Raw genomic sequence first — 26,243 nt, 5'->3', positions numbered from 1 at the left:
TGATATTTTTTTTCTATACTGTTTCTTAAAAAAAAAAAAAAATCTAGTCACAATCCTCCAAATCAGTTTCATGACACACTAATGGGTTGCGATTCCCAGTTTGTAAACAGTTGGTCTGTCTGACACTGATTACCCTGGATGCCAGCAAGGCTTGGTGGAGTGGAACATTAGGGTTTGGAGCCAAAGCCGTCAATGAGTAAGGAGGGGCGGAAACCAGCTTCACCCATGTGTCTTTATGAATAGCCTATAATTCCAGCACGATCTACCAAGCAAAGGTCCAGACTATTAGTTTATTTCTGGTGTAAATAGGGTAATTCGTGAATTTGCTGCTTTTTTCCAGTGGTCACCAGCTGGCATGGGTCTTTTGCTCTGGTTTATTCACTGCCAGTGGCCATTCCAATCCACTTTTCTATCACGGGGGAAAGCCAAGTAAACTGCCCTTCTTCATACCCTTGGACCCGTGCCCCCCACCCCCGCCCACCTGATCTGGGAAATGGGAAAGTTGGGGGGGGCGGGGGGGGACTTCGGCAGCAGGTGACTGTGGCCTCTGGACCCTGCAGGGCTTCCAAAGGCTCCAGCTGTTGCACAGCTGCAGGAAGAATCCCCTGAGGGAGGGGCACTGTCCAGGGGAGTTGGTAGGGGGGTCAGCCTCCAGGATGGACGCTGGGGGAATGCCTGCCAAGAGAAGAGAGGAGGGTCCCAGAGCAATGAACATCAAGGGTCAGGGCTCCCACCGTGTGTCTTCACGATGCTCTGCGAAGGCGCTGGGGTTTCACCACTGTCTCCCAGCCATTTCTGTTAAACACTAAGTGCCAGGAGAGCTTCGCCCTCTCCGCCTTAATAATTAGCTAATCTCTGTGGTATTCCCAAAGGGTGAGGTCAGAAATATCCCCATCTCCATGGCAATGAAAAAATCAGTGGGGATGGGGGGAGAAATCAGAGGAAAGTTCACGTATCCATCAAGGTTCGCTGAGCCCCGCTGTGTGCCGTGTGCCGAGTTAGCTGTGAAGATTCAATGTGAACAAGCCGTGGCCTCTTTTGGACGTGGACTGAGGGGGGTGACCAGACCAAGGACTCCGAGTTATGAACGTGGACTCGGCAAAGTTCCAGCGGGGAGAGAGAGCTGGGCTCTTTGACTTTTCAGAAAGTGGAATTGAGGCTGTTTGTGTCAGAAGCTGACAGCTGCTCAAGAGTGGAACCGGTCAAGAGTTTGATGATGGTCTTGGGTGATTTGGCCAGGGAGACTCACAGAGAACCCTAGGACGCCCCACGACTTGGGCTGAGCCATCTGAGCACCAAAATATATGTACAAAACATAGTGAGCTGGAGAGTCAACGAGATAAGAGCCTAGGATGTTTATAACATGACTATATTTGGTGACTTTTTCATTCAGGGCTCCGTTTTGTCTCTGTAACTTAGTGAGGCCAGTACAGTGCGCATTTACTCATCCTAATTCCTCTATCCCACCCCACTGCCTTTCCTTGATAAAGGAACTGAGGACCAGATGGTGGGTAACTTGTCCTGCATTAACCAGAAAAAGAACCGGGACACTCCTACCCAGACGAGGGCTCTGTCCACCACCTCAGGACACCTCTTCAGGTCCAAACTCTTCTCCTGCAGAGCCTTTGAGTGCTGCCCCTTTTGGAATGAAAGGGTTGGAGGAGAGGACAACGCAGGATGCCACAGCGTGACCGTTGCGCACCGAGAGCTCAGTCCTCTTCCATCCATCCCCCTCCCTCCCCGGGACTCACTGACTCTGTCCCTCTGGGAGGGGCCCTCAAACATGGAGTGGTGTGGTGCAGTAGCTTTGCTGTCAAATTTATGGGTTAGAATTTTGGCTCTGGCATTTGCTACCTGGTAAACTTGGGCAAGTTTTTTAACCTTTCTGAGCCTCAGTCAAATGGGATACTAATAAGCACCCAGCAGGACAGTTTGTGCAGTTAAACCTGGCTCATGGGCTGACGTCAGGAATGGGAGAAGGGGTTCAAAAGCCTCTGCCGTTGCATCTGAGGGCCCTCCCTGCCCCCTCTCTGCTGAAGGCCCTGCAGAGGTTACCCCCTGAACCCAGGGCGTCCCAAACACTAGAGACCCTTGTTCTGGGATCCCAGGGGCTCACAACGTGGCCTCAGGGCATCCTGTCCCAGTGAATCACCTCCTTCAGCGGTGGCGCCTTCCCAGCCCCGCGGCCTGGCTAACTTACTGCAGACCAAAAATAGCTCCAATGAATGGAACTCGGGTCCCCGGAAGTCCACAGCCAGCCCTGAGCATGGAATTCCAGAGCAGGAAGGGCTTCCCGGGTCTCGCACTCACCCCCAACCCTGACCCCAAGCAGACACCCCGCGGTGGAAATCTATTAAAACCTTGAGCACATCAAGGAGCGCTTGCTGTGGACACCTAACCTCCTTGACCTTCCAGCCCAGCTCCCCAGCCTGCCTGCAAGAGCTCTCCGGGGCAGGACCGGCCGAGTCCCACCAAGCCTCCCCTCCCCTTAAATGCTGATCTTCTCAACCTCTGTGCTTTGCTTGCACAAATCTTATTTTTCATACCGAGTTCACTTCTCACCTCTAGACTGCTGCTGAGGTTTCGTAGCCCCTCCCTGCTGCAGTGGGGAGCTGGGATGGATGGGGACGGGGCCCCATCTGACACAGTCTGGGACAGGTGCCAGCAGCCAACATGCTCCTGATCTAGGAGGAGGGGAAAGGAAAGCTGACAACCATGGACACAGGTGCCCTCTTCTTGGTAATGCGGAAAGACACTAGTATTTTCTTGGCCAAACAAGTCCTGGAGGGGAACCTCAGGGCAGAGGGTGTCACGACGCGGGGGTGACGACTGGGTGGGAGCGGGGAAGGCAGAGGGGCCCTGAGAGCGCCGGCGAAGCCAGGGTTCCAGGAGGGGAAGTGTTACTTGGCCCAGAAAACCCAGGTCCTGCCTTACTTCTTTATCGGACCTCAGTGGAGGAGACCTCAGTACTCATTAGGCCAAGGGATTCTGGCTACTCATTCATTCCACAAACATTCACAACCACCTCACTGGGTTCGGAGTTGGAAATACAAGAGTAAATTACACAGCTCTCCACCCTAAAGGAGTTAGCTGTTCACAGGGGGCTTCCCTGAAGTGAACAGATGGCTCATCCGCTACCATACAGGCAAGTACAGGCCTTACAAGAACACAGGCAGGGAGGCACTGAATCTACCTGAGAAGGGGGCTCAAGGAGAAGCTTCCCAGAGGAGGTGATAACTGTGCTGAACTCTGGGGGTGAGCCTGTCCAGGAAGCGAGAAGGGGCCCCCAAGAGGAGGGAGTAAGCCGCTCAGAGGCCCAGGTCTGGGGAGAGCAGGATGGGTCAGGAGAGCGGCCTGGAGCTGGGCGTGAGAGCAGGGCTGGGAAGGCAGGCGGGGCGGTCCCGGAGGTGATGCGGGCCACTGCCGGCAGAGGCGATGGGGGCCCAGCGCGCCGGGGGCCTCGGCCCCGGGCAAGGCTGCAGCCCGTACTAGAGCCCGGGTTGGGAGCAGCGGCCCGTGGTGCGGCGCAGGGCAGCTTAGCGGGGCGAGGCTTCCTGCCGCACACGCACACGCACACGGAGACCGCCACGCTGAGGTGCGGCTGCTCCCCCGTTCCTGAGTGGGCGTGCAGCCGGAAGTAAGGGGCAGCCCTGCTCACGTGCAGCGACCGGGGGCTGGAGGCCCGGTGGAGCCTGGGGAGGAGACGCCGCTGGGGTCTGGGCTCGCGGCGGGCTCTGCTGGGCCTCCCGTGTCTGCCGGCTGCGGAGCCTCGGTGTGACCGCCACTTCCCAGTGCCGAGAACGTGGAATGAGCGCCCCCCGCCCCGGAAGCCGCCGCACGCACAGCAGCCTGCCGCCCCTGCGCGGGCAAGTCCCCTTCCGTCTGCCGGCTGAGGTTGGGAAGAAGAGGGCATGGCCGGGCGCGTCCTTCGCTTTGAGTTTAGTCTGCTTTGGCCTATTGGGACGGCACCGTGGGTCCCCCGAATTCAGGTAGAAAGGGAACACTTAGGACGAGACCCCTGGTGAGGCGCTTAAGGTAGGCGTACAGCTTGTCCTGCTGTCCAGGAACTGGCGGTCAGGCTGACTGTCTCAGGGGCGGGCTCTTATGAGACAGGCCCCGGAGCAGAGTGCGGCTCGGCTGGGCAGCCGGCCCCCACAGCCGTCCTGAGGCCCACAGACCAGTGGCACCGAGACAGCCGCGGGAGGAGAGGGATTTTAGAGCCGGGGCAGCGCTCCGAGAGCACAGCCCCCCCCCCCCCCACCGCCCCGCCTTACTCCCCTCTCAGTGCTTCTCCCCGGCCTCCTCTTTCAATCCCTCTCTTTTCCATCCTCCCCTCGCCTGTCTCACCGTTCTCCGCACCCCGTTCCCCTCCTGCTCTACAGCCGGCTGGCGGGGCTTCCGTCTTAGAGATGAAGGAACCCGCTGAACACTGCGAGTCACCTGGCGGCTACTCGGCGCTCCGTCCCCCAGAACACAGACCAGCACCTCCGCTGTGCACGGCCCCGAGGGTACCTTCTGCCTGCGGCTTGTGTCATTCGATGGGGCACCTTTCACGATGTAAACGGTGCTCTTAGGAGTCACCTCAATTTCAACGTGGGACTCGAAAGCCTTCATAGCATCAAGTCTTTCAGGGGAAGATGTCAGCGCCTGGAGGAGACCAGGGCCTCAACTGGACACGGAAGCCTGTGAATAGTGTCCACATCGCTGTGCTCCGGAACCTTCTGCCGTGGAGACTGTAAATCTCCTCCCCTCCAACCTCACCCCCCGCTACCCTCACACGACCACAGCTGCTGATCTGAGCACGCCAGGTGCCATCCTTGCTCCTGGAGTTCTTCCTGTTTGCCCAGTGACGCTCAGCTCCCAACCCTGCCCCCTTCCCTGCCCACTCAGCTCAGGGACACCTCTCCTCTCCGCTCCAAACTCCTTTGGAAGTCTGGCACTGTACATCAGACGTCAATCCACTGCCCAGAAACAACGGCTTCTGCTCAGATTGGAATGAAATGCACGCGTCTCATCCTTAGACAGCTCGGAAGGCGTGACTCGACCCGGCCCAGTTCTTTTACTTGTTTCTTCCCTCTCTTGCCCTCATCCGGCCCCTCAGCCCCACTGGCCACTCTCAGACTTACCAAATTCATGTCCATCTCAAGGCCCTGCACCTGCTGTTCCCTCTGCTTGGAGGACTCGTCCCCCCTGACATCCAGGGCTACCAGAACGTAAACCTAGGAGAGCAGAAGCTTTGCTTTTTCTGTCTTTCCCATCGGATTCCAAGTGGCTGGCACATGGTGGGTGGTGGGTAACAACGCTGGATGAACAGTGTAAATAACACGCCACCTGGGACTTCCCTGGTGGCGCAGTGGTTAAGAATCCACCTGCCAATGCAGGGGACACGGGTTCGAGCCCTGGTCCGGGAATATCCCACATGCCGTGGAGCAACTAAGCCCGTGCGCCACAACTACTGAGCCCACGTGCCACAACTACTGAAGTCCGCGCACCTAGAGCCCGTGCTCCACAACAAGAGAAGCCACCGCAATGAGAAGACCACGCACCACCATGAAGAGTAGCCCTCGCTCGCTGCAACTAGAGAAAGCCCACGCGCAGCAACGAAGACCCAACGCAGCCAAACAAACAAACAAACAAAAAACACACCGTCTGGCATCGTTTCCTCGTGTGCCTGCCCTCCCCTGTAGAAAGCGTCCTGAGGACAGAGATCTGGTCTCGGTGACGCGTATCCTGCCCAGCATCCAGCCCAGGCCCTCGAGTGGATGTGCTTTTAGAAATGTTTGTTGACACAACGAAGACAGAACGGGCAAGAGTCCTTTCTCACCAGGCGGGCTCAGCAGCCTCCACAGAAGGAAACAGTAAGCCTTGTCCTCCCCGCTCATCCTGGGCTCGGCTGCCAGCCCAGCCCCTGGAATGTCGCTCCCATGGCAGCAGAGCTGTCCTCCACTTGGATTCCTTTCCCGCCACTGCCAACATCACTTTCTGAGCTGGTCGGACTCAGAGAAAGGGTATCTGCCCTCCTAGAACAGCACACACCTAATCTTAGGAGAAAACAGGGCTCTGCTGAGATAACTGCCTGATTTCAAGGTGAGCTCTTCTAGAAAGATTTACTGAGTCCATGACCGTGGCTGCTGTGTTTCAAAGCCCAGGCAGACGTTTAGGTGATAGAGTTAAATATTCCAAACTTACCTCATCCTCCCCCTCTCTCCCTCTCTCAAGGGGGAACATTCAGTTCCTCTTCCCCAACCCAGTCCGTCTCCATATTTGGGAATCTGGAAGGGGCACTAGGGGCACAGCGTCCCCTCTCGGTGCCTGCTGGGAGCTGTAGTTCCCGACGAGCCCCCGCCAGCAAGTGGGCTGTCCTTTCTCAGGAGGACGTCTGGACGCAGGGGTGGAAGGTGCCGTGAGGAGGCTCACCTTCTGGTTTCAGGTCTCGGAAGCTGGTTTTGGTTGTGGCTCCGTCTCCCCACCTGTAAACAGGGATAATTATCTCTCTTTTCCTACCTGCCAGATTGTTTGTTGGGAGGGGTAATTGTCCAGCACTCAGTAAATGCTTTGAGCCGTGCCAGCAAGGAGTGCTTTATAAATCAAAATTGCTGTCTTTAAAGAGGAAAATATTAACTTTGATTGCCTCATTGCCTTCACAAGCCAATCCTTTGCCTACATGTCAGAAAGATGCTGTTTCATTCCTTGTATGTGCCTTCCACCCACCCCGCATTTAAATGGTTTCCCTGCATCTCATTCCATTTTGTTTCATCATCCTTCGTTTCATATCCTCAAGAATAAATGCGCACTCTCTCTCTCTCCTCTCTGAAAGGAGTGGATGAGTTAGACAACTCTGCCCTATGCTGAAAGCACAAGAAAGTCACGAAGAAGGGACGGGTCGGGCCTGCTCTGAGCTCCACGGCTCACGCCTGGATGTGGCAGCAAGCTCGGTCTCTGTGCAAGAGGCTGACCTTTGCTCCCTCTGAAGAAGGCACAGAGGTTTCAGTGCAGCAGGAAGGATTTTTGAAAGATCTTTTTGTTTTTTTTCCTTCGGCCACGCCACGCGGCTTGCAGGATCTTAGTTCCCCGACCACTGTGGAGTCCTAAGCACTGGACTGCCAGGGAACTCCCTGAAAGATCTTAGCAAGAACTCCCTTCTCCAGAGATTTGAGGGAAGAGTTCTGCCACCCAGCACCTTTAGTTACAGGAAAGGGACTGGTCCCATGCAGTGGAAGCAGCAGCTTAGAAGCAAATGGTTAGAATCCTGGCTCTGGGACTTGAGGCAAGTCATTCACCCCGGCCTTGGTTTCCTCATCTATGAAGTGCAGACGACACACAGGTCCGAGTTTTGTCGAGTGCTGCCCGAAGGGATGCTCAAGTCAGAAACGTCTGGATCAGAATCCTGCCAGGGTCCACGGTGGACACGCAATCGGCCTACTTGACTTCTCTTGACCCTCCGGCATATTCTCTCTAGGCTGGGGATCCCGAGACCACATGAGGCCCCCCGCACAGAGCCTGGCGCTGCGGCTTCTCAGTAAACGCCGCTGTGACTGTTAGCGCCTTTTGCACACATGGAGTCGTGACTCTCCACATGCACTGTCATCACACCGTGATTACTTGTCTTGTTTATGACCGTCTCATTTTGTGATGATCAATGAAAATAATGTAAAGGTGCTTTCTAAGCTGTAAAGAACTACACTTTACAACTTAATGATGAGGGGTGATTAGAACTGAGCACACAGACAAGGGCGACGGAATGCCCAGAGGTCTCCTCCCAGCCCCAAGTTTCCATGGGATCAAGAAGGTACAAATGCTTTTTTCTACAAAGAACTAGAAGCATGTAAACTGTCACCAGGAACAGCAGGATGATTCATTTCTTGTTTAGGCGTGAGTAGTACCAGTGTCCACTTGAGGAGTAAGAAGGACTCCTGTGCACGCCGTACACCAGGTCACAGGGCAGCACAGTCATGTCTAATCACATGAGCACGCCGTGTGTTTATGAAGGGTGGTCATCAAAGGGTTAAAGCTGTCGCTTATGGATGGTGGGATTTCAGATGATTCTTGTACTTTTTGGTCTTGTCTGGGTATGCATCATTTTAACAAAAACAGTTAAAAGAGCAGATACTAAACAATCAGATTAGAGGTTGTAAAATGTGAGGAGGATCCTTTAACCCCAGAGAACGTTTTCTTAGGTGTGTCTGTGGAAATTATGCCCAAAGCCTGTGAAGAGAAGTCAGAGGGGGATGGAGTCCCTCCAGGATGGCTCCAGAAAGACAGGAAGGGACGCTTTCACATCTGTTTACTTCCTAGGCTGTACCCACACAGCGGTTTCACCATCGAGGGGTAGGTCGAGCCTCCTGTTTTCCACCTCTGCTCTCTGCAGTCCCTAGGACTCAGGAACTCACCCCTCCTTCATGCGACCCAGAGAATCACCTTTTGTCACGAGGGATTAGGGGAAGGGTCTGGTGAGCCTACCTAGTCCACTCCCACTGTCCCACTACATTTCAGAACCAGACGCACAAAGAACAAACTCGCTTGCCAGCAAGACACAAAATAGGAGGGACGGTGACGCACGCCTCACCATTCACGACCGTCTTCCCAGAGGACGCCCAAGGCGAGTCCGCGCAGGCTCCGGGGCAGCCTGTCTGTCGGGGCAGCCCATCCCCGGAGAGGGCAGGCTCCCTCCTGTTGCCACAGACACTGAGGCTGTCTCCAGAAAGACTTCTCACCCAAGCCCATGTTAACATGGAGCCAGAGAGAGGGCTGCCACATCAGGCCCTGTGGCGGTGGCACCTCGCAACCCAGACTCGTGGACTGGCACCTCCTGGGCTTCCTGGTTAACCCCCGGAAGGGTGATCTTTCCTGCGCAGATTGATTTGCAGGGAAAGAGGCTTTTACAAAAGCAACAAACTGGAGCTTGGCCAAGTAGTCCTGAACAATTTTTGAAATGAACTGAATTGTCATGGGTTAAAAACATATGTTCAGACACCTGTTTTCCTCACTTTACCAGCTTTCAAGCATTCCACCTGGTGTCATTCTGAACCTGCCCCCGAACCAGATGCTGGGTGGGGTCAGGTTATCTGTGGAGCAGGGCACTAGGCTCGGGGTGAGGATACCGAGACGCCCTTGAGGTTACAGTCTGAGAAAAATCATTAAGACAAATGCAAACTGCAATTCCTTTTGTTTAGTTTATAGTTATTCCTTTATTTCTTTGAGGCCCTGGACCCATGGGATAGTGCTGGGCACATGTTTGTTTTCCTTGCTGTAGTCAGCTGAGTAAGAAATCCAGTTTTCAGGCTGACTGAAGCCTCCAGGGTTGGGAGCGCCGCCCTTCTGCTTCTTTGCGCTTCTCACCACCCCTCTCCTTTCCACTGCCCTCACCTGGGTCAGGTGTGAAACGAAGATTTCTGGAAACCCTCCCAACATTTCTCCTCCTTCCCCACTGCCCGTATGCCTTCATCAGGGCTTGCTGACCCGAAATTCCATTTGGGGAAATAACTTCAGGAAATAATTTGGGACATAAAGATTCTGTCAGTGGTTCCCAGGCTTTTAAACACAAATGACCACTTTTAATTGCCCCTCCATCAACCCTCTTTTGGAATGTTTCTCTAGTAAATAAAATCTATTGATCAGTAACAATCGTAGCATCATCTCAGGTAACCATACAACTGAAATATTAAAACTACGTTGAGAGCCCCTCCCGGGGGCCTGCTGGGGGAAGCCACAGGTTTTGGGGACCAGAGCTGCTCTCGGGGGGGTGGGTACAGGGAGGGAGCCCTGGGGTGGGGAGTACTCTTCCCAGCAGGATCTGGGCATGAACAGCGGCCTTGGATGCTGCGACCCACCCCAAAGCACAGGGATCTCTGGGCTGGTGAGGAAACACTTTAAGCCAAGGCGAGGTCCTCTCCGGGGTGGCGTGTCGGGGGCAGGGGTGCTGCGTCCTTCAGTGGGTGACAGCAGCTGTCGCTTCCCCTTCCTGGCCTCAGTTTGGCTGTAGAATAAGGCTCTTTCCAACCCGGAAATTCTATCACTCAGGGTGACTAAGTTTATTCGATTATTTCCTAGGAAACAAGGAAGAGGTCACTAGAAGGAACATTGCAAATCACTCACAGGCAAGCAGGCAGGCTGGGTACCAGTATCTGGAAACACCGCCACGTGTCCCTCCTTTTTGGCGGCCTGCGTGAGGGCACGTATCTCCTCAGCTTCCAGCCTTTCTCACAGTGCTCACCAGCGAGGGTACCTGCAAGTCTAGATCAAATGATGCAGAACAGCTCAGGGGAGGCGGGGTCCCCCTTGGAGCAGCGCATATGCCTACCGCTTTGCACCATGCCAGATGCACAGGGGGCCTGTCCCTGTGCTCAGGAATGGCACCGCTGAGTAAGGGAATGACACAAATAACTATAAGAAAATGCAAAGCACAGTGGGGAGTTTGAAGGGAGGAGTGATTAGCTTGAGTTGAGTGGGACCAGGGAAGACTCAGGAGGGCCCAGCATCCTTCCACCTTCCACGACAGAGCAGGGCTGACTAGTCGCCAGTGAGCATCCGTTACTTGCTTCACGTCAGGCCTGGTCTGCCATCGTGAAGATTTGCTCAGGTGGACCCTCTGGCTCCCGGGGCGGGTGAGAACATGTGGAAATTGGAGGGCAGGTCTGCGTGGGGGGCTCCCGATCACCCTGAGGGCAGATGAGGAGGCGCTACTGCCAGCCCTCTGACGAATGCCCTGCCGTGGGCTCTGGTGAGAAGTCTCCAGTAATTGTTCCAGCTTTGCCGCTGAAACCATGAGTTCTGAACTCAGACAGTTTCTGAGCTTTAACTTCCCATCTGGCGATAGGAATAAGAATAATATACCTGTATTGCCTTGCTCACAGGTTTGCTGTCCAGCTCAAACAGGGTGAGAGCACCTTGTACAGCCAGGATTACGTTATCAGCTGAGAAAAAACACTCGAGCCAAACTGTCTTATTGAAGTCCCAGCCCCCCTCTGCTTTCCTGTGGGACTGCCCTGTTGCCTCGGTTTCTACACCCACAGCCTGGGGGCGACAGCAGGGCTGTTGTGGCAGGGCTGCTGGTGATTAAGATGAGGTGGATGTAAAGCACTCAGAACAGCGCCCGGCACGTGGCTGAGCCAGCGTTCCTATGCTGTAAAGTACTGCACGGGGTGGGGATGACGACACGCCTTAGACACAGAAGCAAAGTGAGCGCTCTGTGTGTAGCTGGAGAGGAGGAGACGGGAAGCAGAGTTCTGCCCTGAACTCCAAGTCCAGGCTTTGAAATGAGCCATAAAAATGCCATCTAACTGACGAAGGTCTGGGGCCCGTGACCAGCCTGGAAAGCATCCACCCTGCCAATATTTATGTCTTTGGCTTGCTTCTAGCCCAAGTCCACACCAGGCATCATCCTACTGCCTGCAGGGCTTTACCACTGGTGTCCCTGTACAGAGGGGCTCTGGCTGGACGAGACGTGCCCAGAGGGGCAGCTAAGGATGCTGTCTACCATCATGAAATGTAGAGCCAGCTTGGAAGGGGCAGACTCTAGATGCGGGCATCTGACCTTTGTACGGTCAAGAGTCAGATTCTGGGTCAGAAAGTAAGATTACAGGACTTTGAGGTGGAACTGGATTCTTTCTTCTCCTTACCCACCCCCAGTGTATCATCTCATCTTATTACCAGCCTGAACTATTCCAGTGATTTAAAGCATTCTAGGGACTTCCCTGGTGGTCCAGTGGCTAAGACTCTGCGCTCCCAATGCAGGGGGCCCGGGTTCAATCCCTGGTCAGGGAACTAGATCCTGCATGCCACAACTAAGAGTTTGCATGCCACAACTGAAGATTCCCGCGTGCAGTAACGAAGATCCAGCAGAGTCAAACAAATCAATAAATGTTTTTAAGAAGGCATTCTAGGCATTGCCACATGACCTCTTCTGATCTTTACAACCACCCACGTGGCAGGTGTTGGTGTCAATGTCCTCAGATGAGAAAACCGAGGCTCAGAGGACTGGCCTGACTTTCCAGAGGCCCGCGGGATTCCAAGTGGTGTAGCTCATCTCCCAGACCAGAGCCCTTTTTGCTATGGAAACACGGACTCATCACCTGCTCAAAGAAGCCGAGCAAATCCACACCCTCAGGACCCTTCTCAGGCAAGATACACTGAGCACCCGACAAACAGAAGGGAGAGTGGCAGGTCCCAGAGCTTGGGTGGGCTGGGGGATGGCTATCAGGTGGGTTTTGAGTATCATTTACTAGTTTTCCGAAAATGAAAGCATTCCAGCAAAACAAATATTGCGATGGGTCAGGCCTTACAGGTCTGAGAGAACTGCCTTGTTTCCACTCATTTCATCCCGGGGAGGCTAGGTGCTTTCAAAGCTTGAGTCATGAGCCCCTGTTCGCTCTCCCTCAGGTGGACTACATTAGGACTGCCGCGTCTTAGCTTGAGAAGTTCTGGGTACGTTCAGACGGGGAACGGGGGGGGGGGGGGCGGGGGGCAGGGGAGTGTCACAGGGCTGGTGTTCAGGAATCAGTCGGCGGGCACAGCAGTGCTGAAGTTGTGTGGTGACAGATCACTATGTAGTCCTGCATAGTCACAGATTGGGTGAAACACAGAAATAGAACACAATTCTATCTTTATATGACTTTTTGCAACCTCCCACTTCCTTAAATATCCTGACCTCATTCTGGCAGCCACAGCACAACACCTGCTGGCAAGTCGGCTTCTTTTAAGGCTGTGCTGCCATCTCCTGGAACGGCCTGGGCATTGCAAGAACTTTCTCCTTTGGGATGAAGGAAGGGGCCTTTTTCAGGCAGCAAAAGTTTGGAGGTGGCACTTCCGGAGGCTGAGGCGTGGCTGTACCAGTCTCAGCTCGCCCAGGCCTGGTACATCCATGTTCTGATGCTACTACTGCTTCCCCGATTTTTCAGGGAAGATTTCTAAAACCAGCTCTGAGAAACAGGTTTTTTGTTTGTTGCAGTCCAATAATTATGTCATCACTAATGATCTTCATTAGCTGCTGTCAGGCTTGAGGCAGAACTGATAAAACATTTTGGTAACTTCAGCCTTGAACTGATCCACACTTTCCTCTGGCCTGCTTGCCTCTGGAGTTTGCTGTGTGGGAATGAATATTGCCTGGAGTTGAAGAGGGATTTAAGGTGGACACTGAGTATATACTGGTCCCAAGGGCAGTGACCCCACCGACGGAGGCCAGTCCTGAGCACAGGGCCACATTTTCTCTCTGCTATGCTCCAGCCTTGGATTTACTGTTAGAAAACAAAGTTAGCTGGCGTCCCTGTTGTCACTCCCAAGCTCTCTTCTGTATTTGGTTTATTTCTCCTTAGCATTTATCACCACCTGATATACGACTGTATGTATTTCCCTTGCTCATTTTCAACTGTTTCCTTTCACTTTATGGAAGCTCCACAGAGGCAAGTATGTTTGTCTTTGCTCGGTGGGATCCGCAGTGTTTAGAACGAGGCCTGGCACTTAGTAGGTTAGGCATCTGGGGAATAAGTGAGTCCTGGCTTTATCACCACCTTATACGGTTATGGCTCCACACTTCCCAACCGCAGAGTCTGATGCATTTAATGCTTCTCCCTCAGCTTTCCGGGAGGACGTTCTGCAGAGAGCTGAGGGCCCAGGCTGCTGACCAGGGAAGGGGACGCTGAGGCGGGCAGGTCCTGACCCTGCGCCTAGCCTGGTCCGTCTCATCTAATCACAAGGGGAACCGCTTCGAGAGGCTTCAAAGGTAGGAACTGGGAGGAACCGAACTGAGGGCTTAACACAAACCTGGGAGGCTCCCAAAAGCCTGAGTGAAGCACAGAATATAATAATAAATGTCACTTATGTGTCTGTGTACAACCACTTAATAATTACTATCGCAGCCGTAACGTATGGAATACTTACTCTGTCCCAGTGCTTTACTGCAAACTGCATTACACACTGTTACGGCTGTTTTTCATGAGCTCTCTACTTGGCATGAGGCATGGAGTCTCAGCGTGGACTGACCGGGAGCTGGGCGGCAGCCCGGCGGGAGGCGACACACAGACACCCTTTCCCGCCCGCCGCCCGAGCTGCGTCCCCACTGCATGCGCCGGAGACCCGCGCCTCCGCCCGCACCCCGTTGGGCCTCGCCTCCCACAGCCCGCGGCTTCCGTCGCTGGGCTTCCTCCAGCTGCCACGACTTCCGGGACGCGGCATGCCGGGGCTTGTAGTCCGCAGTTCCCAGCTGCGCCGGGAGGGCGGCCGCTTCAGGAGCCGGACTACAACTCCCAGAGTGCCCTCGCGCCGCCGAGGCCCGAGCGTCTGTGGGGGCTGCGCGCGCAGCGATGTCGGAGCCTGTGTTCTCGCGCCAGTGCTGGCGGCCCTGCAGCTAGAGAGACGAGGGAGCGGCCGTCTGCGGGCCGGGGGGTCCCAGTCCTTGTCGTGGGGCCGGGTGTCCAAGGACGCATTGCTCCGCAAATCCGAGGGCGCCAGGCTGTCCCGCGCCGGAACCAGAGGAGAGCCCAGCCGCGCCCCCCTTTCCTTCTCGGGGTGCGGCCTCGGGGAGGCTTGTGGGCCAGGCTGTGAGTACTCTCCCTCCTCCCCAGGCCGCACCGGGCACCCCGCAGCCCCCAGAGGGCGGCGGCCTGGCGCTCGCCCATGAGGAGTGACCTCGCGACTTCCGCAGCCCCCCTGCGGGGGCTCGGGGGGCCCCTGCGGAGCAGCGAACCCGTGCGCGCCGGTCCGGCGCCGTCGGCGGCAGCGCTTCTGCTGGAGGAGGCGGCCGACCTGCTGGTGGTGCACCTGGACTTCCGCGCGGCGCTGCGCACCTGCGAACGCGCCTGGCAGGGCCTGGACGAGGAGCCGGCGGGCGCGTACGTGCTGGGCTCGGTTCGCCTCCGGGGTCGGTGGGAGGGGCTCCAGACTCCAGCGCTCCTGCGGTCCGGTCGCTCACGCCAGCCTTATACCGTCTTTTCTCGCGGCGACTCTCCGGAGGCAGCGGCTCACCTTGTGCGGGTTCTCCGAGGCGAGAACGAGGCCCTGCCCAGTGAGGAGGAAGCGGTCGAGTAGTGTAACGGCCTTAGGGGGACCCACAGCCAGTTCTTTCTCCCTGTTCCAGGGTAGACTGCCTGACGAGAAGGTAGAATTGAGTTGTTAAATCACTTCAGTAAGCAGGTGGCGAAGTCCTCTCCTAGGCGCACCCCCTCCCCCGAGCCTTCTCACCTTGGCTGATAAATGGGTGTGTTCTGGTCCTGTTGAAGGATCGTATCAAAGAATCGAAATCTTGGTCCTGCCTTCCTCTTTCTGGTGCTGCTAGCCTCTCCGGTAGCTGAGGGCATCATTTCTCTGTGGGTTGTAGAGTCGGATTAGGCCACAGTAGGGAGGGGGTAGAGTCCCCAGAGGAGGATGAATGAACTGGGGAGCCCTGGCTGTGTGTTGAGGGGTCGGTGAAGGCTTGTTGCAGTAAATGCTGGAGGCTGTGACTCTGGCTGCTGCCCTCAGGCGGAGACCTTGCCCCTGATCCTTTCTTCACTAAGCAAACTCTTAGCTCCAGCTCTCTTTCCACCCACACATTTGTGCTGCCCTTTGACTTTTTCCCCTCGGAGTAAATGAACCCTTCCTGTTTGCTAACCCTGAATTTACCTGGATACAGGGATGTGTGTTGGGCAGCAGCCGATTTGCCTCTAGGTTTCCAGGAACTTTTAGCTCCTGGGAAGAGGGCAGTTTTCTCTTGTGTTGGGGCCCCTGAGAGTGACGGTAATTGTGAGGCCCACTGGAATGTCAGTGGCGAGGATAGAAGTGATGGCTGCTGAGCTGGGAGCTGGCGAAGAACAGTCTCGGGGTGGAGGTGGGAATGGCAATGCAGGGGAACCACTTCTGGACTTGAATTGGCTTTTCTGCGGACAGCTGCTTGGAGGTGAAATGCTCTCTGTGTGTTGTGGGGATCCAGGCGCTGGCAGAGATGGATCGGTGGCGGGAAGTGCTGTCCTGGGTTCTTCAGTGTTACCAGGTTCCTGAGAAGCTGCCCCCCAAAGTCCTGGAGCTGTGGTAGGTCCTTAGGTTCTTACTGCTTCCCCACTGGGTCAGTGCAGGAGCAAGAGGCTTTTCCTGTTCTCTGCCGATGCAGCCCTGATATCTTCTCTTTTCCCTTCCATACCATTTCTCTTCAGATCTGATTCTTTCCCTGTCCCGCCGCCCCCGACTCCAGAACATAGCGATAAAAGATGTAGAAGGAGGAATTTAGGAAGGGGGTAGGGAAAAGAGGAAGGAATAGGAGACGAGGAGTGGGGTGACAGAAGTGGGGTGTGTCAGAGCTGAGAGAGCTCCTTGCTTTTCCTAAGAACTCCTGGTTCTTACCGTGTCAGCATCCCGTAGGGAAGGACTGGAGGGCTGGGGACCGGGCTGGGTAGGAGGAGTGTGGTGGTTATGAGAAATTAACAAACTGCGAAGAACTGACTGCTCTCTTTTCGGGGTTGGATTATTTGGGGCTGCAGTGTTCTTTTATACAGCAAGATGCGAGAGCCTGGAGCTGTGCTGGATACGGTCTGTGTTTGGCTCCAAGACGCTGACAACCAGGGCCTTCCAGAGTACAGAGCCTTAGCAGAACTTCACCTGCAGCGGGTGCTGCTTCCTCTGGGCTGCTGGTCGGAGGCTGAAGAGCTGGTGGCGGGCTCTGCAGCGTTCAGTGAGGAGCGGCGGCTGGACGCACTTCAGGCCATTAGCACGGCAAGGCAACAGCAGAGACACGGGCAGTCCGGCTCCGAGGGGACCCAGAAGCTAAATCAGGAAGGTGAGATGTTATCCTTCTTTTTGGCCTCTATACAGTGGAGTAATGGGCTTTCTCCTGAACCTTGGAGCAGTTCTTTGTATGAATAACTTTCAGATCACAGAATAAGAAACCTGTTGAGGTGCTTAGAAAGCCCAGCCCGGCCCCTCTGAAATTGGCAGTGGAAGGCGGGTGGCGCAGTTCTCAGACAGAACCTTGGCTTTTGTCTCCTGACAGCCACCTTCTCCTTGGGGTCCTGTCGTTAGATCTGCCTCCACGGTGCTGGCCTGGGTGGGATGTTACTCCTTTAAATGCTGGCCCAAATGCAGACCCCGCTGAGGTGTAGTTGGGGATAGCCAAAGGAGAATGAACAGCTGACATGGTAACTTGTTAGCTCAACTTACGGGATTCAGTTTGGGCCCCTGCCCCGCCTCCTGTCTGCCTTCCCTTAGCAGACCTCTCGCTCAGGGTCTTCTTCAGGGATTGACGTCTGCCCCGTTTCAGGGCCAGCCAGCTTTTGCCCAGTAGAGTGCAGCTTTACAAACGGTGGAAACCACTTCAAGACCCAACACAGTGCACCTGGCGAGCAGCTGCAAGGGCGCCTGCACGGGCCGGGATGCGGGGGGTGGACTTAAAGGCCCTCTACTCCAGACTCTTCCCTGGTCCCTGAAGCCTCTTCATCACCTTTTCCTCGCGCGATCGTCTAGTCTGTACATGAATACTTTCAAGGACAGGAAAGTCCCTGTCTCCTGACGCAGCTGGGGACAGTTCTGTACGGAAGTTCTTCCTGAGGCTGAGTTTCACATTTCCTTCTGGTAGTTTTTAACCCACTGATTCTTGCTTTTTCTGTTGATAACGCGTAGAATAGGCCTAATCCATTTTACTGAGAGGCCCGTTAGGAGAGTGTAGTCCTGTCGCCAAAGTGTTTTTCTTTGTGAGCATGGCCCTGCTGAGTTAGGATCACTTCTTTGCAAACAGGTTGTTGACTTCAGGGACTACACGTGACTCCCCAGGCCCCCTGCCTGTCCACTGCCTGGGGAGGAGGAGTTCAGGGTGTTCCGTCAGGGCTGGGAGGTAGTGTTCATGTTTGTACTCACGGTCCAAGACTGGAATTCTTCACTGTACCTATTAGGTGCCCTTTATCTTCTGCATTCACGGATCATCAGGAACTGTTGCTCTGCGTGACTCTGTATATACGTCTTAGGCCAAAATGCTGTAAAGTAGTCAGGCTGGTAAAGAAGCACCAGATGTGCAAGGTTTCCCAAGCTAAGTAGACGTTTCTGTCAAAGTCCTCTCCTAAGGAGATGGTATTCTGGTGATTTAGTCTGTCCTTAAAGCATCTTTGGAGCTTTTGGAACTTCCTTTAGAACCACTTTATGAACTGCATGAGAAAACCAGTCTTGTTACCCTTTTGCTCGGCTTTTATAGTCAAGCTCGAAGCTCAGAGTCAGGGAAGCTGGTTCTTACCCTGAAGCTATGCTCCGTCTCCCCGGCCAGGCTCCTCCTCCCACAAGTTCCTGTCACTGCTGACGTTGCTTCGCCAGCTTTGGGACTCTGCAGTGAGGCACTTCTTTTCCCTGCCCTTCAGAAGGAGCCTCCTGGCTGCCTTGCTTCTGTGCCTCTTGGTGGTGAGGTTTGATCCCGGTGAGTGAAGACGCCTCCCGCTCTCCTGGGGATGGGGCGGTTGACAGGGGCTGGGCCTTGGGAGCCCTCCTGGGGGTGGAGGTTTTCCCTGGTCTCTTCTGCAAGGAGGAGTTGGTGGACCTGAGCAGGAGCCAGCCCAGCCTACCTAGAAGGAGAGACCAGCCCTGGAGAAAGTCCACTCTGCCCTGTTGACCCTGAACGTCCAGGGGTGAACTCTGAGGAGAGCCTCAGAGTTAGAAAAGAAAAACTTCATCATAATGTGTAAAAAATTTATGTTAATTTAAAACGCATTAAACTGTAGAAACACAATTACAATAGAAAAAATATATACTATTCTAGAGCATATGGAAAATAGAGAAAAGTACAAAGGAGAAAACAGAAATCACCCGTAAGTCTGCTACTGTAATGGTTATACTTAGTCTTTCTCTGGATATAGATGCAATTTTCCGTGTCATTAAGTATTCTTTTTTTTCTTTTAGTTTTACTGAGTTATAATTGACATAGAGCACTGTGTAAGTTTAAGGTGTACAGCGTAATGACATGAAATGTCATTATACGTCACATACGTCATGAAATGATTGCCACAGTATGTCTAGTGAACCTTATTCATTTCATATAGATAAATAATTTAAAAATAGAAAAAAAAGTTTTTCCTTGTGATGAGAACTCTTAGGACTTACTCTCTTACCTTCTGTATCTGACACACAGCAGTGTTAATTATATTTATCATGTTGTACATTACATTCCTAATACTTATTTATCTTATAACTGGAAGTACCTTCTTCCAATTGCCCATCCCCCTACAAGTATTCTTTAAAACATGGCTCTAGTGACTTCCCTGGTGGTCCACTGGTTAGGACTCCACGCTTTCACTGCCGAGGGCCCGGTTTGGATCCCTGGTCAGGGAACTGAGGTACGGAAGCACAGCCAAAAAAAAAAAAAAAAAAAAATGTGTTTAAAGCTTTACCTGGCTAAATAATATTTCAAATTACAGGAACTTCCATAATTGATTTTAAAATGCCCTATCGTTGAACATTTTGATGATTTCTTACTCCGTTTTCTGCTGTGCTCTTTTCTGAGGGTTAATTCCTCAGACCTATAAGCACTGGGCCAACGGTTAGGTGCTCACTCGAGGACTTTTCTGTGTGTTGCTCTGTGTGACTTATGACCTGATCTCTACTTACGAATTTAGATTTAGGATTATGTAACTTTCAAAACTGAAAGGAAAACTGGAAACCCGTGTTCAGTCCCTTCATTTTCTTTTTCTTTCGTTTTTGTTTGAGAAACCTAAGAACCAGAGAGAAAAGTGATGACTCCAGAGTCACACAAATGTGTGCCTGTTGTTCTTGATTTAGCCTTAGATCTTGCCCGTGTCCCCCACTTCCCTTGTTCTTGTTCAGGAGCCGTTTCTGCACAGCTCAGCTTGTGCCTTTGACCCCTTGGCTGAGCACTGAGCAGGAGTTCCCTCTGGACCGCTCTCTTAGCCCTCAGGGAAGCTGAGGGGAGTTTGTGTTCATTCTTGTCCACCAGCTGACCTTTTACTTTGTTCCAGAGACTTAGTAAAACTTAGAAACTTTCTTGTGGTTCTTATGAGTCCTTCAGCCTCATAAACCCTGGTCTCCTGAGCGGGTACAGCAAGGGGCCATTTGAGCTTCTTCCATCAGGGAGCCCTAACTGTGGTCCCACCCTCAGGACAGTCTTGACTCAGTGCAGAGGTGGCTAGAACCCAGGGCTGGGCTGCACTTACAACTCGGCAGAGAGGATGTAAAGAGGGTGGACTCTAATAGCTTTCTTAAAAGTAACATTTTTTTTTTTTTTTTTTTGGCCACGCCTTGTGGCATGCGGGATCTTAGCTCCCCGACCAGGGATTGAACCTGCGCCCCCCGCGTTGGAAGTGCGGAGTCTTAACCACCGGACTGCTAGGGGAGCTCCAGTAACATATTTCTTTTTAAGAAAGAAAAAAAAAAACAATTAAAAATCAGTAATTCAAATCAGGATAAACAAACAAACCAAAACAAGCAGCCAACTCAGCTCTCATTCAAAAGAGGTGGATTTTACTTTTATTTTCAATATAATTAACTTATGATAAAAATAGGTAATACTGTCACTTGGCTCCAAATTTGAAAGATACAAAAAGGAATGTAATGAAAAGTCTCTTCCCAAATTCCTCTCCCCAGAGGGAGCCACTGTTACCAGTTTTTTGTATATTAAAAAGTTAGATTAAAACATAATAAATTTGGATCTTTTTCTGAGGAAGCTGAAGGTCACTGTGATCCAAGTGAAGAAAATACATCCCAGAGTCTATATCCTGGAGAAAGGGAACTTCTTTACTGTTGGGAGGGGAGGAGGGACACCAGCATGGGTCGCTCCCAGGTGGGAGAGTTTGGGCGGGTAGGGGCCACTGACTCACCTCTCCCTGCAGCTTCTCCCACTTCCCTGCCCTTCCTCTACAAGCTGGCTCAGATCTTCCATCGGATCCGCAAGGCCGTGACTTCTCCTCTCTGCCGGCTTCCCGTCCACGACTGAGTGGTCTTCCTGCTCACCTTGACCCCCTGGTCCCCAAGGCTGCCGGACAAGCAGAGCCAGTCGTCCACGGCAGCCTGTTTCTTGCAGCTGGATGGGCCCTGACGGTGCGGCCAGCCTAATTCTAGGAGGAGCTGACCTGGCCCAGGCACTGTATCTTGCTGCCTGAATGCCCTCCCCTTTGCGCCCCACTTTGGTCAGCTTGGCAGGTGGTGTGGAAACAAGATGCACAGCCCTGCGGAGGCCCCTTGCACAGGAGGGGTTCGGGAAAGGAGAGTGCTTTGTCCTTGAAACATTTCATCTTCCTGCAAAGGCAGGGGTTTGATTTTTCAGGCCAGGGTGTTCATGAAGCTGGAAGTTCAGAGCAAGGTCCTGGTGGAGGGACCTTGGCCTTTCACTTGCTTGGAACACTTACCTCTGAAGGTCGCCCACAGTGCAGGCCCTCCCCCGGGCAGGGTGGGGGCTCCACAGTCCGGTCTGGTTTATCACTACCCCTCCCCGAGGTGTGCAGCTGGCCCACTCTCTGCTCAGACCAGGCATGGCTTCCTGAGCCCCCGGTGCACTTCTCACTGGGTAAGGGGATCTGGCCTGGTGCCTCCTGGGCTTCAGCTCAGTTTTCCAGGTTGTCCGTGGCCAGGCGGGGCTCTGTTACACCCGTGTCTCTGCCCTCTCGCCCTCCTGTCAACTCCTCCCCCTGCAGTGCGGTAGTTGCGCTTTGCCCGATGGCTGTCTCACCAGGTTCTGCCTGCATCCTTGCCTCCTTGGTACACGCCTTTGCTGGTTCCCCCCTTCCTACGCCCTGTTATTCTAGTTATATTCTACTGTTGGTATAACACACAAGTGTTTCTGCTTCTGTGACCTTGAAAAGTAGGCCAGCCTCAAAGGCTGATGAGCTGAAAATGGAGCGGGGTAGCCAAGTGAGCTGGAAGCATGTATGGAGGGGGCTGGGTGGAGGGAGGCTCTGAAGGCAGCGAACGATTTTATTCCTGTGCGGGGAGGAGACACTGGGGCCCTAGTGGTTGAACAGCTGAAATGTTTCGGTGCTTCCTGTCAGTGGCCACAAGAATCCTACCTGTTTCCGTGTGAGGACATGATGGCGGGTGGTGGAGGTGAGTCCTAGGGTTGGTCTGCCGAAGCTAAGAGTTAACCCTGCGGAGAGGAAGGGAGGCGACTGAGCTTTGCTGTCTCTCCTTCAGGATGATTTTTAAAATCTGGTCCTGTTCACACCCTGGATAAAACTCTTTAATGGCTTCCCCTGGCCCAAGGGTAAAGCCCAGGTTCTTGCGGAATGTAGGGCCCTTAGGCACGGGCTTTGGCGGACACCCCTACTTCATGTGGGGCCTCTGACCCAGCCCAGCCCCCCACAGTCTTAGTTTTCTGAGCACTGCCCCCCTCACACCTCTGTGCCTTTTGCCTGGTGAGCCCTTTCAAACTTCCAGACTTCCCCGGGAGTTGCCTCTGTGCACCCTTTCCTGGTGTCCCCTGCTCCAGGCCTCTGTTGCGCGTGCTTTCTGTGGTGGTGACCCCGCGGCCTTGTGAGTGTGGGATTCGGTGGCCTCCCTGAAGCTGGGGAGTGTGGCTCTTCGCGGTGCTGAGTCGAGGGTAGATCCCTGCCCTCCCACTCGCGGGCTGTGTGACTGTTAGGAAGTGATCTAACCGCATCTGTAAGTTGGTTCTTCCTTCACAGGGACTTGGGTGAGTAAATGAGCCTCTAGTGTGGTGTTAGCACATCTCCTGCTCCAGGTAAGAGCTCCCATGAGAGGCAGCTCTGTTCCCGTTGCCTGGCCGAAGGCCGGGGGTTAGAAGGTGTTCAGAGGCATTTGAAAGAATAAGCGGATGTAACTGACATGACAGGAGGCCTCTGCCACAGGTGCGTGTGTGGGTTTGTGTTGTGGAAGCCCCGACTTTCCAGCCTCTTCTCACTGCGGAAGCCCCCACGTGGCCCTGCTCTAGGCCTTGAGGGTCTCTGCTTCCTGTCTGTCTTGAGCTCCGCAGCCTTGTTTGGCATCCAGCCCTCCTAGTCGGACAGGCACTTGGACCTGCGGCTTGGGCGGCTCGGGCCTTTTCTGAGATGCAGCAGCTGCCCCGGCTGGTCCTCAGCTCTGGGCTTGACGAGATCTGAAGCGAAGGGAGAGCCGCCTTGTCACACCAGCGCCTGTGGTGACCAGTGAGGTCGCCGTTAGCTGCAAATGATGGCCTTTGAGCCCGTGAAGTGTGGCTGGTCCATATGGAGATGTTCTGTAAATGTAAAATACACGCTGATTTCAGACACATAGAACTACAAAGGTGGAAACTTGATAATTTTTATATCGATTGCATGTTAAAATGACAATCTTTTGGGTACATTGGGCTAAATAAAATCTATTACTGAAATGAATTTCACCTGTTTCTTTTCACTTTTTTGTGGGGGGGGGCTCCCAGAATGTTTAATCTTGCACGGAGATTAAATGTTTCTGTGGGCCAGCGCTCGCCAGCACCCAGCACACGTCCGGCCCAGAGAAGCGGCCCACATAGTGGGGTCTGCAGACATGAAATCTGGAAAGACCACCTCTTATAGCCCCTTCTTTGTGAGTTAAGGAAATGGGGACCTCAGGGTGAAGTGAGCCCCCAGGTGACGGCCTGCGTGAGACCAGGGTCTCCTGTCCACCCAGCGTCCCCTCGCTGCACTTGGTGTCCTCACGTACCCAAAGATCAGCCGCCGAAGCTCGCTGTCAGCGTGCAGCTGTGTTTGGAAGGTACCTCGGCCCGAGCGAGTGGGCTGGTCCTGCAGGTTCTGAGAGGATACGACGTGGGTTCTGTGGCCGAGGGGCCGCTGGGGAGGTGGGGTGAGGTGACGAGGGCTTGGGCTGCGGTGGGCGGTCACCGGTGGGGGTGGGGAGCAGCGGAGGGGAGGACGCAGGGTTCTGCTTCCAGAAGGGGGGTCCGAGGGGCCGAGGGCGTATTTCGTGGCTTTGTGCAGGTGACGCCGTGGGTGTGTTTGCACATGTGCATGTCTAGACTGTTTAAAAACTATTTGAGGTTTACGTGTATAGTACAGAATTCAGAAGTCACAAAAGGGTGTTTGTGAAAAAGAGCGTCTTTCCTTCCCCAGCCTCCTGCCCCAGCCTACGACTGCTGCCATCCATATCCTTCCACAGCTAACCTCTGACACTAAGCTGCTCTTCCCCTCTGCAGGGGATGGCATCCTACACACACGTGCCACAGTTTTTTTAAAACTTAATTAATCTTGGATGTTTGTTCCGAATCAGCTGATGTAGAGCTGCCTCATTCTTACCAGCGCTCTGTATTCCGTTGTATGATAGGCTCGCAGTTTAAAGCCCGTACCCTTTCCCCTGAATGCAGTGAAGCCTCTCCACCCTCTCCTAAGCCCGAGTCTGAGATTAGCAGGTGGGGGTCACACCTCTGCTGCCTGCCTGGTAACTGCCTCAGCCACAGGGGAGCTGAGAGCCGGCCTCTCACACTCCGGACACTCCACTTCTAAATCTGGGCTCTTTTGGGTCCGCTATTCCCCGGCTCCTCTTTTTCAAGCACCTCTTTGAAACTTCACATCCCCTTGTCACTTTTTCTACCATCCGAGATGGGGACTGACAGGCATCAGGTAATATTTGGAGACTTGGTTGAAAAACGAAAGGATTGTTGCAGAAGTATGTCAGCACAGAGAAAAGTCACTTTAACAGTAGCACCAGCATTATTGCTGTGGAGAGATTCCTTAGGCAGAAAACCAAAATGTACGGTCCTTAGACGGTAGCCAGCAGCCTCGCCGTCAGAGCTGCGTTAAGTTCTGGAGAAAAGCACTGAGGCTTTTATGTTAAGAGGCTTGTTTTCCAGATGCAACAGAGCGTAGTCCCTTCCTTGGCTCCTTGCTGCCTCTGAGGGCTCTGACTCTGCCCTTTCTCTTTCTTGGGCTGGTTTCCCTTGGCCTTCGTGCTTGGGGGGAGCACACCCTCAGGGCTCTGCCGGCAGCTCTGCTCTGTCTGGTCTCCACCGCCATCTCTGACCTCACAGGCTATTGGTTTTTTATTTCTTCTTCTAGAGTTTCTTTGTACATAAATTTTTTAAAATTTGGATATCGATCCCATTTTCTCCTTTCTTTCTTTCTTTCTTTATTTATTTTGTAATTAATTTATTTATTTTTGCCGTGTTGGGTCTTCGTTTCTGCGCGAGGGCTTTCTCTAGTTGTGGCAAGCGGGGGCCACTCTTCATCGCGGTGTGCGGGCCTCTCACTATCGCGGCCTCTCTTGTTGCGGAGCACAGGCTCCGGACGCGCAGGCTCAGTAGTTATGGCTCACGGGCCCAGTTGCTCCGCGGCACGTGGGATCCTCCCAGACCAGGGCTCGAACCCGCGTCCCCTGCATTAGCAGGCAGATTCTCAACCACTGAGCCACCAGGGAAGCCCTCTCCTTTTTTTAAATAAAAGTAACTATATTATACACACTGTTTTATTCCTTTTTTATTCTTCAAAGAAGTGGCATGATTTCGAGGAATATAGGTTACTATAGTGTGTACTTTTGCTGGTTCGGGTTCCAGCTCTGCAGCTGAATTGCTCTATAACTTTGCAAAAAGCACTTAATCTTTAGGTCTCAATTTTCTTACCTTAAAGATGGGGATGAAATTTTTCTGCCTTCTTTTCTTTATGATACATTTGTGTCATATGAACAAAAGTCCACTAAAAAAACTTTGAAAAGTATTAAGTGATACATACATACACGGGATGGAGTATTTAAAACACTACGAAATATTTACTATTATAAAATGGGATGGTTAAGTCTTTTGGATAAAATAGGTTTAAAATATTTGAGGGCTTCCCTGGTGGCGCAGTGGTTGAGAGTCTGCCTGCCGATGCAGGGGACACGGGTTCGTGCCCTGGTCTGGGAAGATCCCACATGCCGCGGAGCGGCTGAGCCCATGAACCATGGCCCCTGAGCCTGCGTGTCCGGAGCCTGTGCTCCGCAAAGGGAGAGGCCACAACAGTGAGAGAAATGGGTGCATGAAATAGGTGACATAGACCCTGACTTTCCATGTGGGCACGGTTAGTTGGATTAAGGAAGATTAATGGCCCACTAGGGATCTGTGTCTAGTTACACAGGCAGATGTGAACCAACGCTTTCTCTGCGCTGTTTAATCAGGACTGGGCCAAGGACTGACACGCTCTCTGCCTCACCGTTACCTCGGGCCTGTGGGAGGAGGAGGGTGGGGCTGGAGAGTGGGGCGGTGATGGGGTCTGTGAGGGAATATTTGGTAGCGACAGAGGCTGGGGGTTGTGGCCTGAGGGGGTGACTCTGCCGCAGAGGCGGGGAGGGTTCACGACAGGGAAGCAGGTGCAGGTGGGCACTCGAATTTTAGGGTTGCATCTGTGAGC

The 26,243-nt window shown here is 53.5% G+C and overlaps 1 protein-coding gene and 1 long non-coding RNA gene across 7 annotated transcripts; one reads left to right on the top strand and one right to left on the bottom strand.

The window, feature by feature from the left end:
- Nucleotides 1-276: 276 nt before the first annotated feature.
- Nucleotides 277-6,170, bottom strand: LOC129392182 (uncharacterized). Of its 2 annotated transcripts, XR_008617625.1 has the most exons (4): nt 5,647-6,169; nt 5,127-5,219; nt 4,513-4,683; nt 277-2,684 (listed from the first exon to the last, which is right to left on the bottom strand). It is a non-coding gene; the product is annotated as an uncharacterized lncRNA (long non-coding RNA). The 2 variants fall into 2 exon arrangements; XR_008617624.1 differs by having other exon boundaries at nt 5,127-6,170.
- Nucleotides 6,171-14,499: 8,329 nt separating this feature from the next.
- PEX26 (peroxisomal biogenesis factor 26) lies at nt 14,500-23,306 on the top strand. 5 transcript variants are annotated; one of them, XM_024129148.3, is made up of 5 exons: nt 14,500-14,825; nt 15,859-15,999; nt 16,446-16,741; nt 18,215-18,361; nt 20,784-23,302. In XM_024129148.3, the coding sequence occupies exons 1-5, from the start codon at nt 14,611-14,613 to the stop codon at nt 20,885-20,887; spliced, it is 903 nt and encodes a 300-aa protein (XP_023984916.1). In that variant the 5' UTR covers nt 14,500-14,610; the 3' UTR covers nt 20,888-23,302. The 5 variants fall into 5 exon arrangements, with proteins under 5 accessions (XP_023984916.1, XP_054941354.1, XP_028346638.1 ...); XM_055085379.1 differs by lacking the exon at nt 20,784-23,302 and adding an exon at nt 18,701-20,777; XM_028490837.2 differs by lacking the exon at nt 20,784-23,302 and adding an exon at nt 18,467-20,777.
- The last annotated feature ends 2,937 nt before the right edge of the window (nt 23,307-26,243 follow it).

The sequence above is a fragment of the Physeter macrocephalus genome, chromosome 6 (assembly GCF_002837175.3).
Source record: "Physeter macrocephalus isolate SW-GA chromosome 6, ASM283717v5, whole genome shotgun sequence".
Taxonomy (NCBI): Eukaryota; Metazoa; Chordata; class Mammalia; order Artiodactyla; family Physeteridae; genus Physeter; species Physeter macrocephalus.
The sequence above is the reverse complement of the archived record's forward strand: the minus strand, read 5'-3'. Positions and strand labels throughout refer to the sequence as shown.

Bases quoted from the DNA above. Each gene is read 5' to 3' on its own strand.
- PEX26 (XM_024129148.3), top strand. From the start codon at position 14,611: ATGAGGAGTGACCTCGCGACTTCCGCAGCCCCCCTGCGGGGGCTCGGG. The intron at 16,000-16,445 runs GTAGGTCCTTAG...TTGGGGCTGCAG, and splicing joins CCCAAAGTCCTGGAGCTGTG to TGTTCTTTTATACAGCAAGA. The intron at 16,742-18,214 runs GTGAGATGTTAT...CTCCCCGGCCAG, and splicing joins CCAGAAGCTAAATCAGGAAG to GCTCCTCCTCCCACAAGTTC.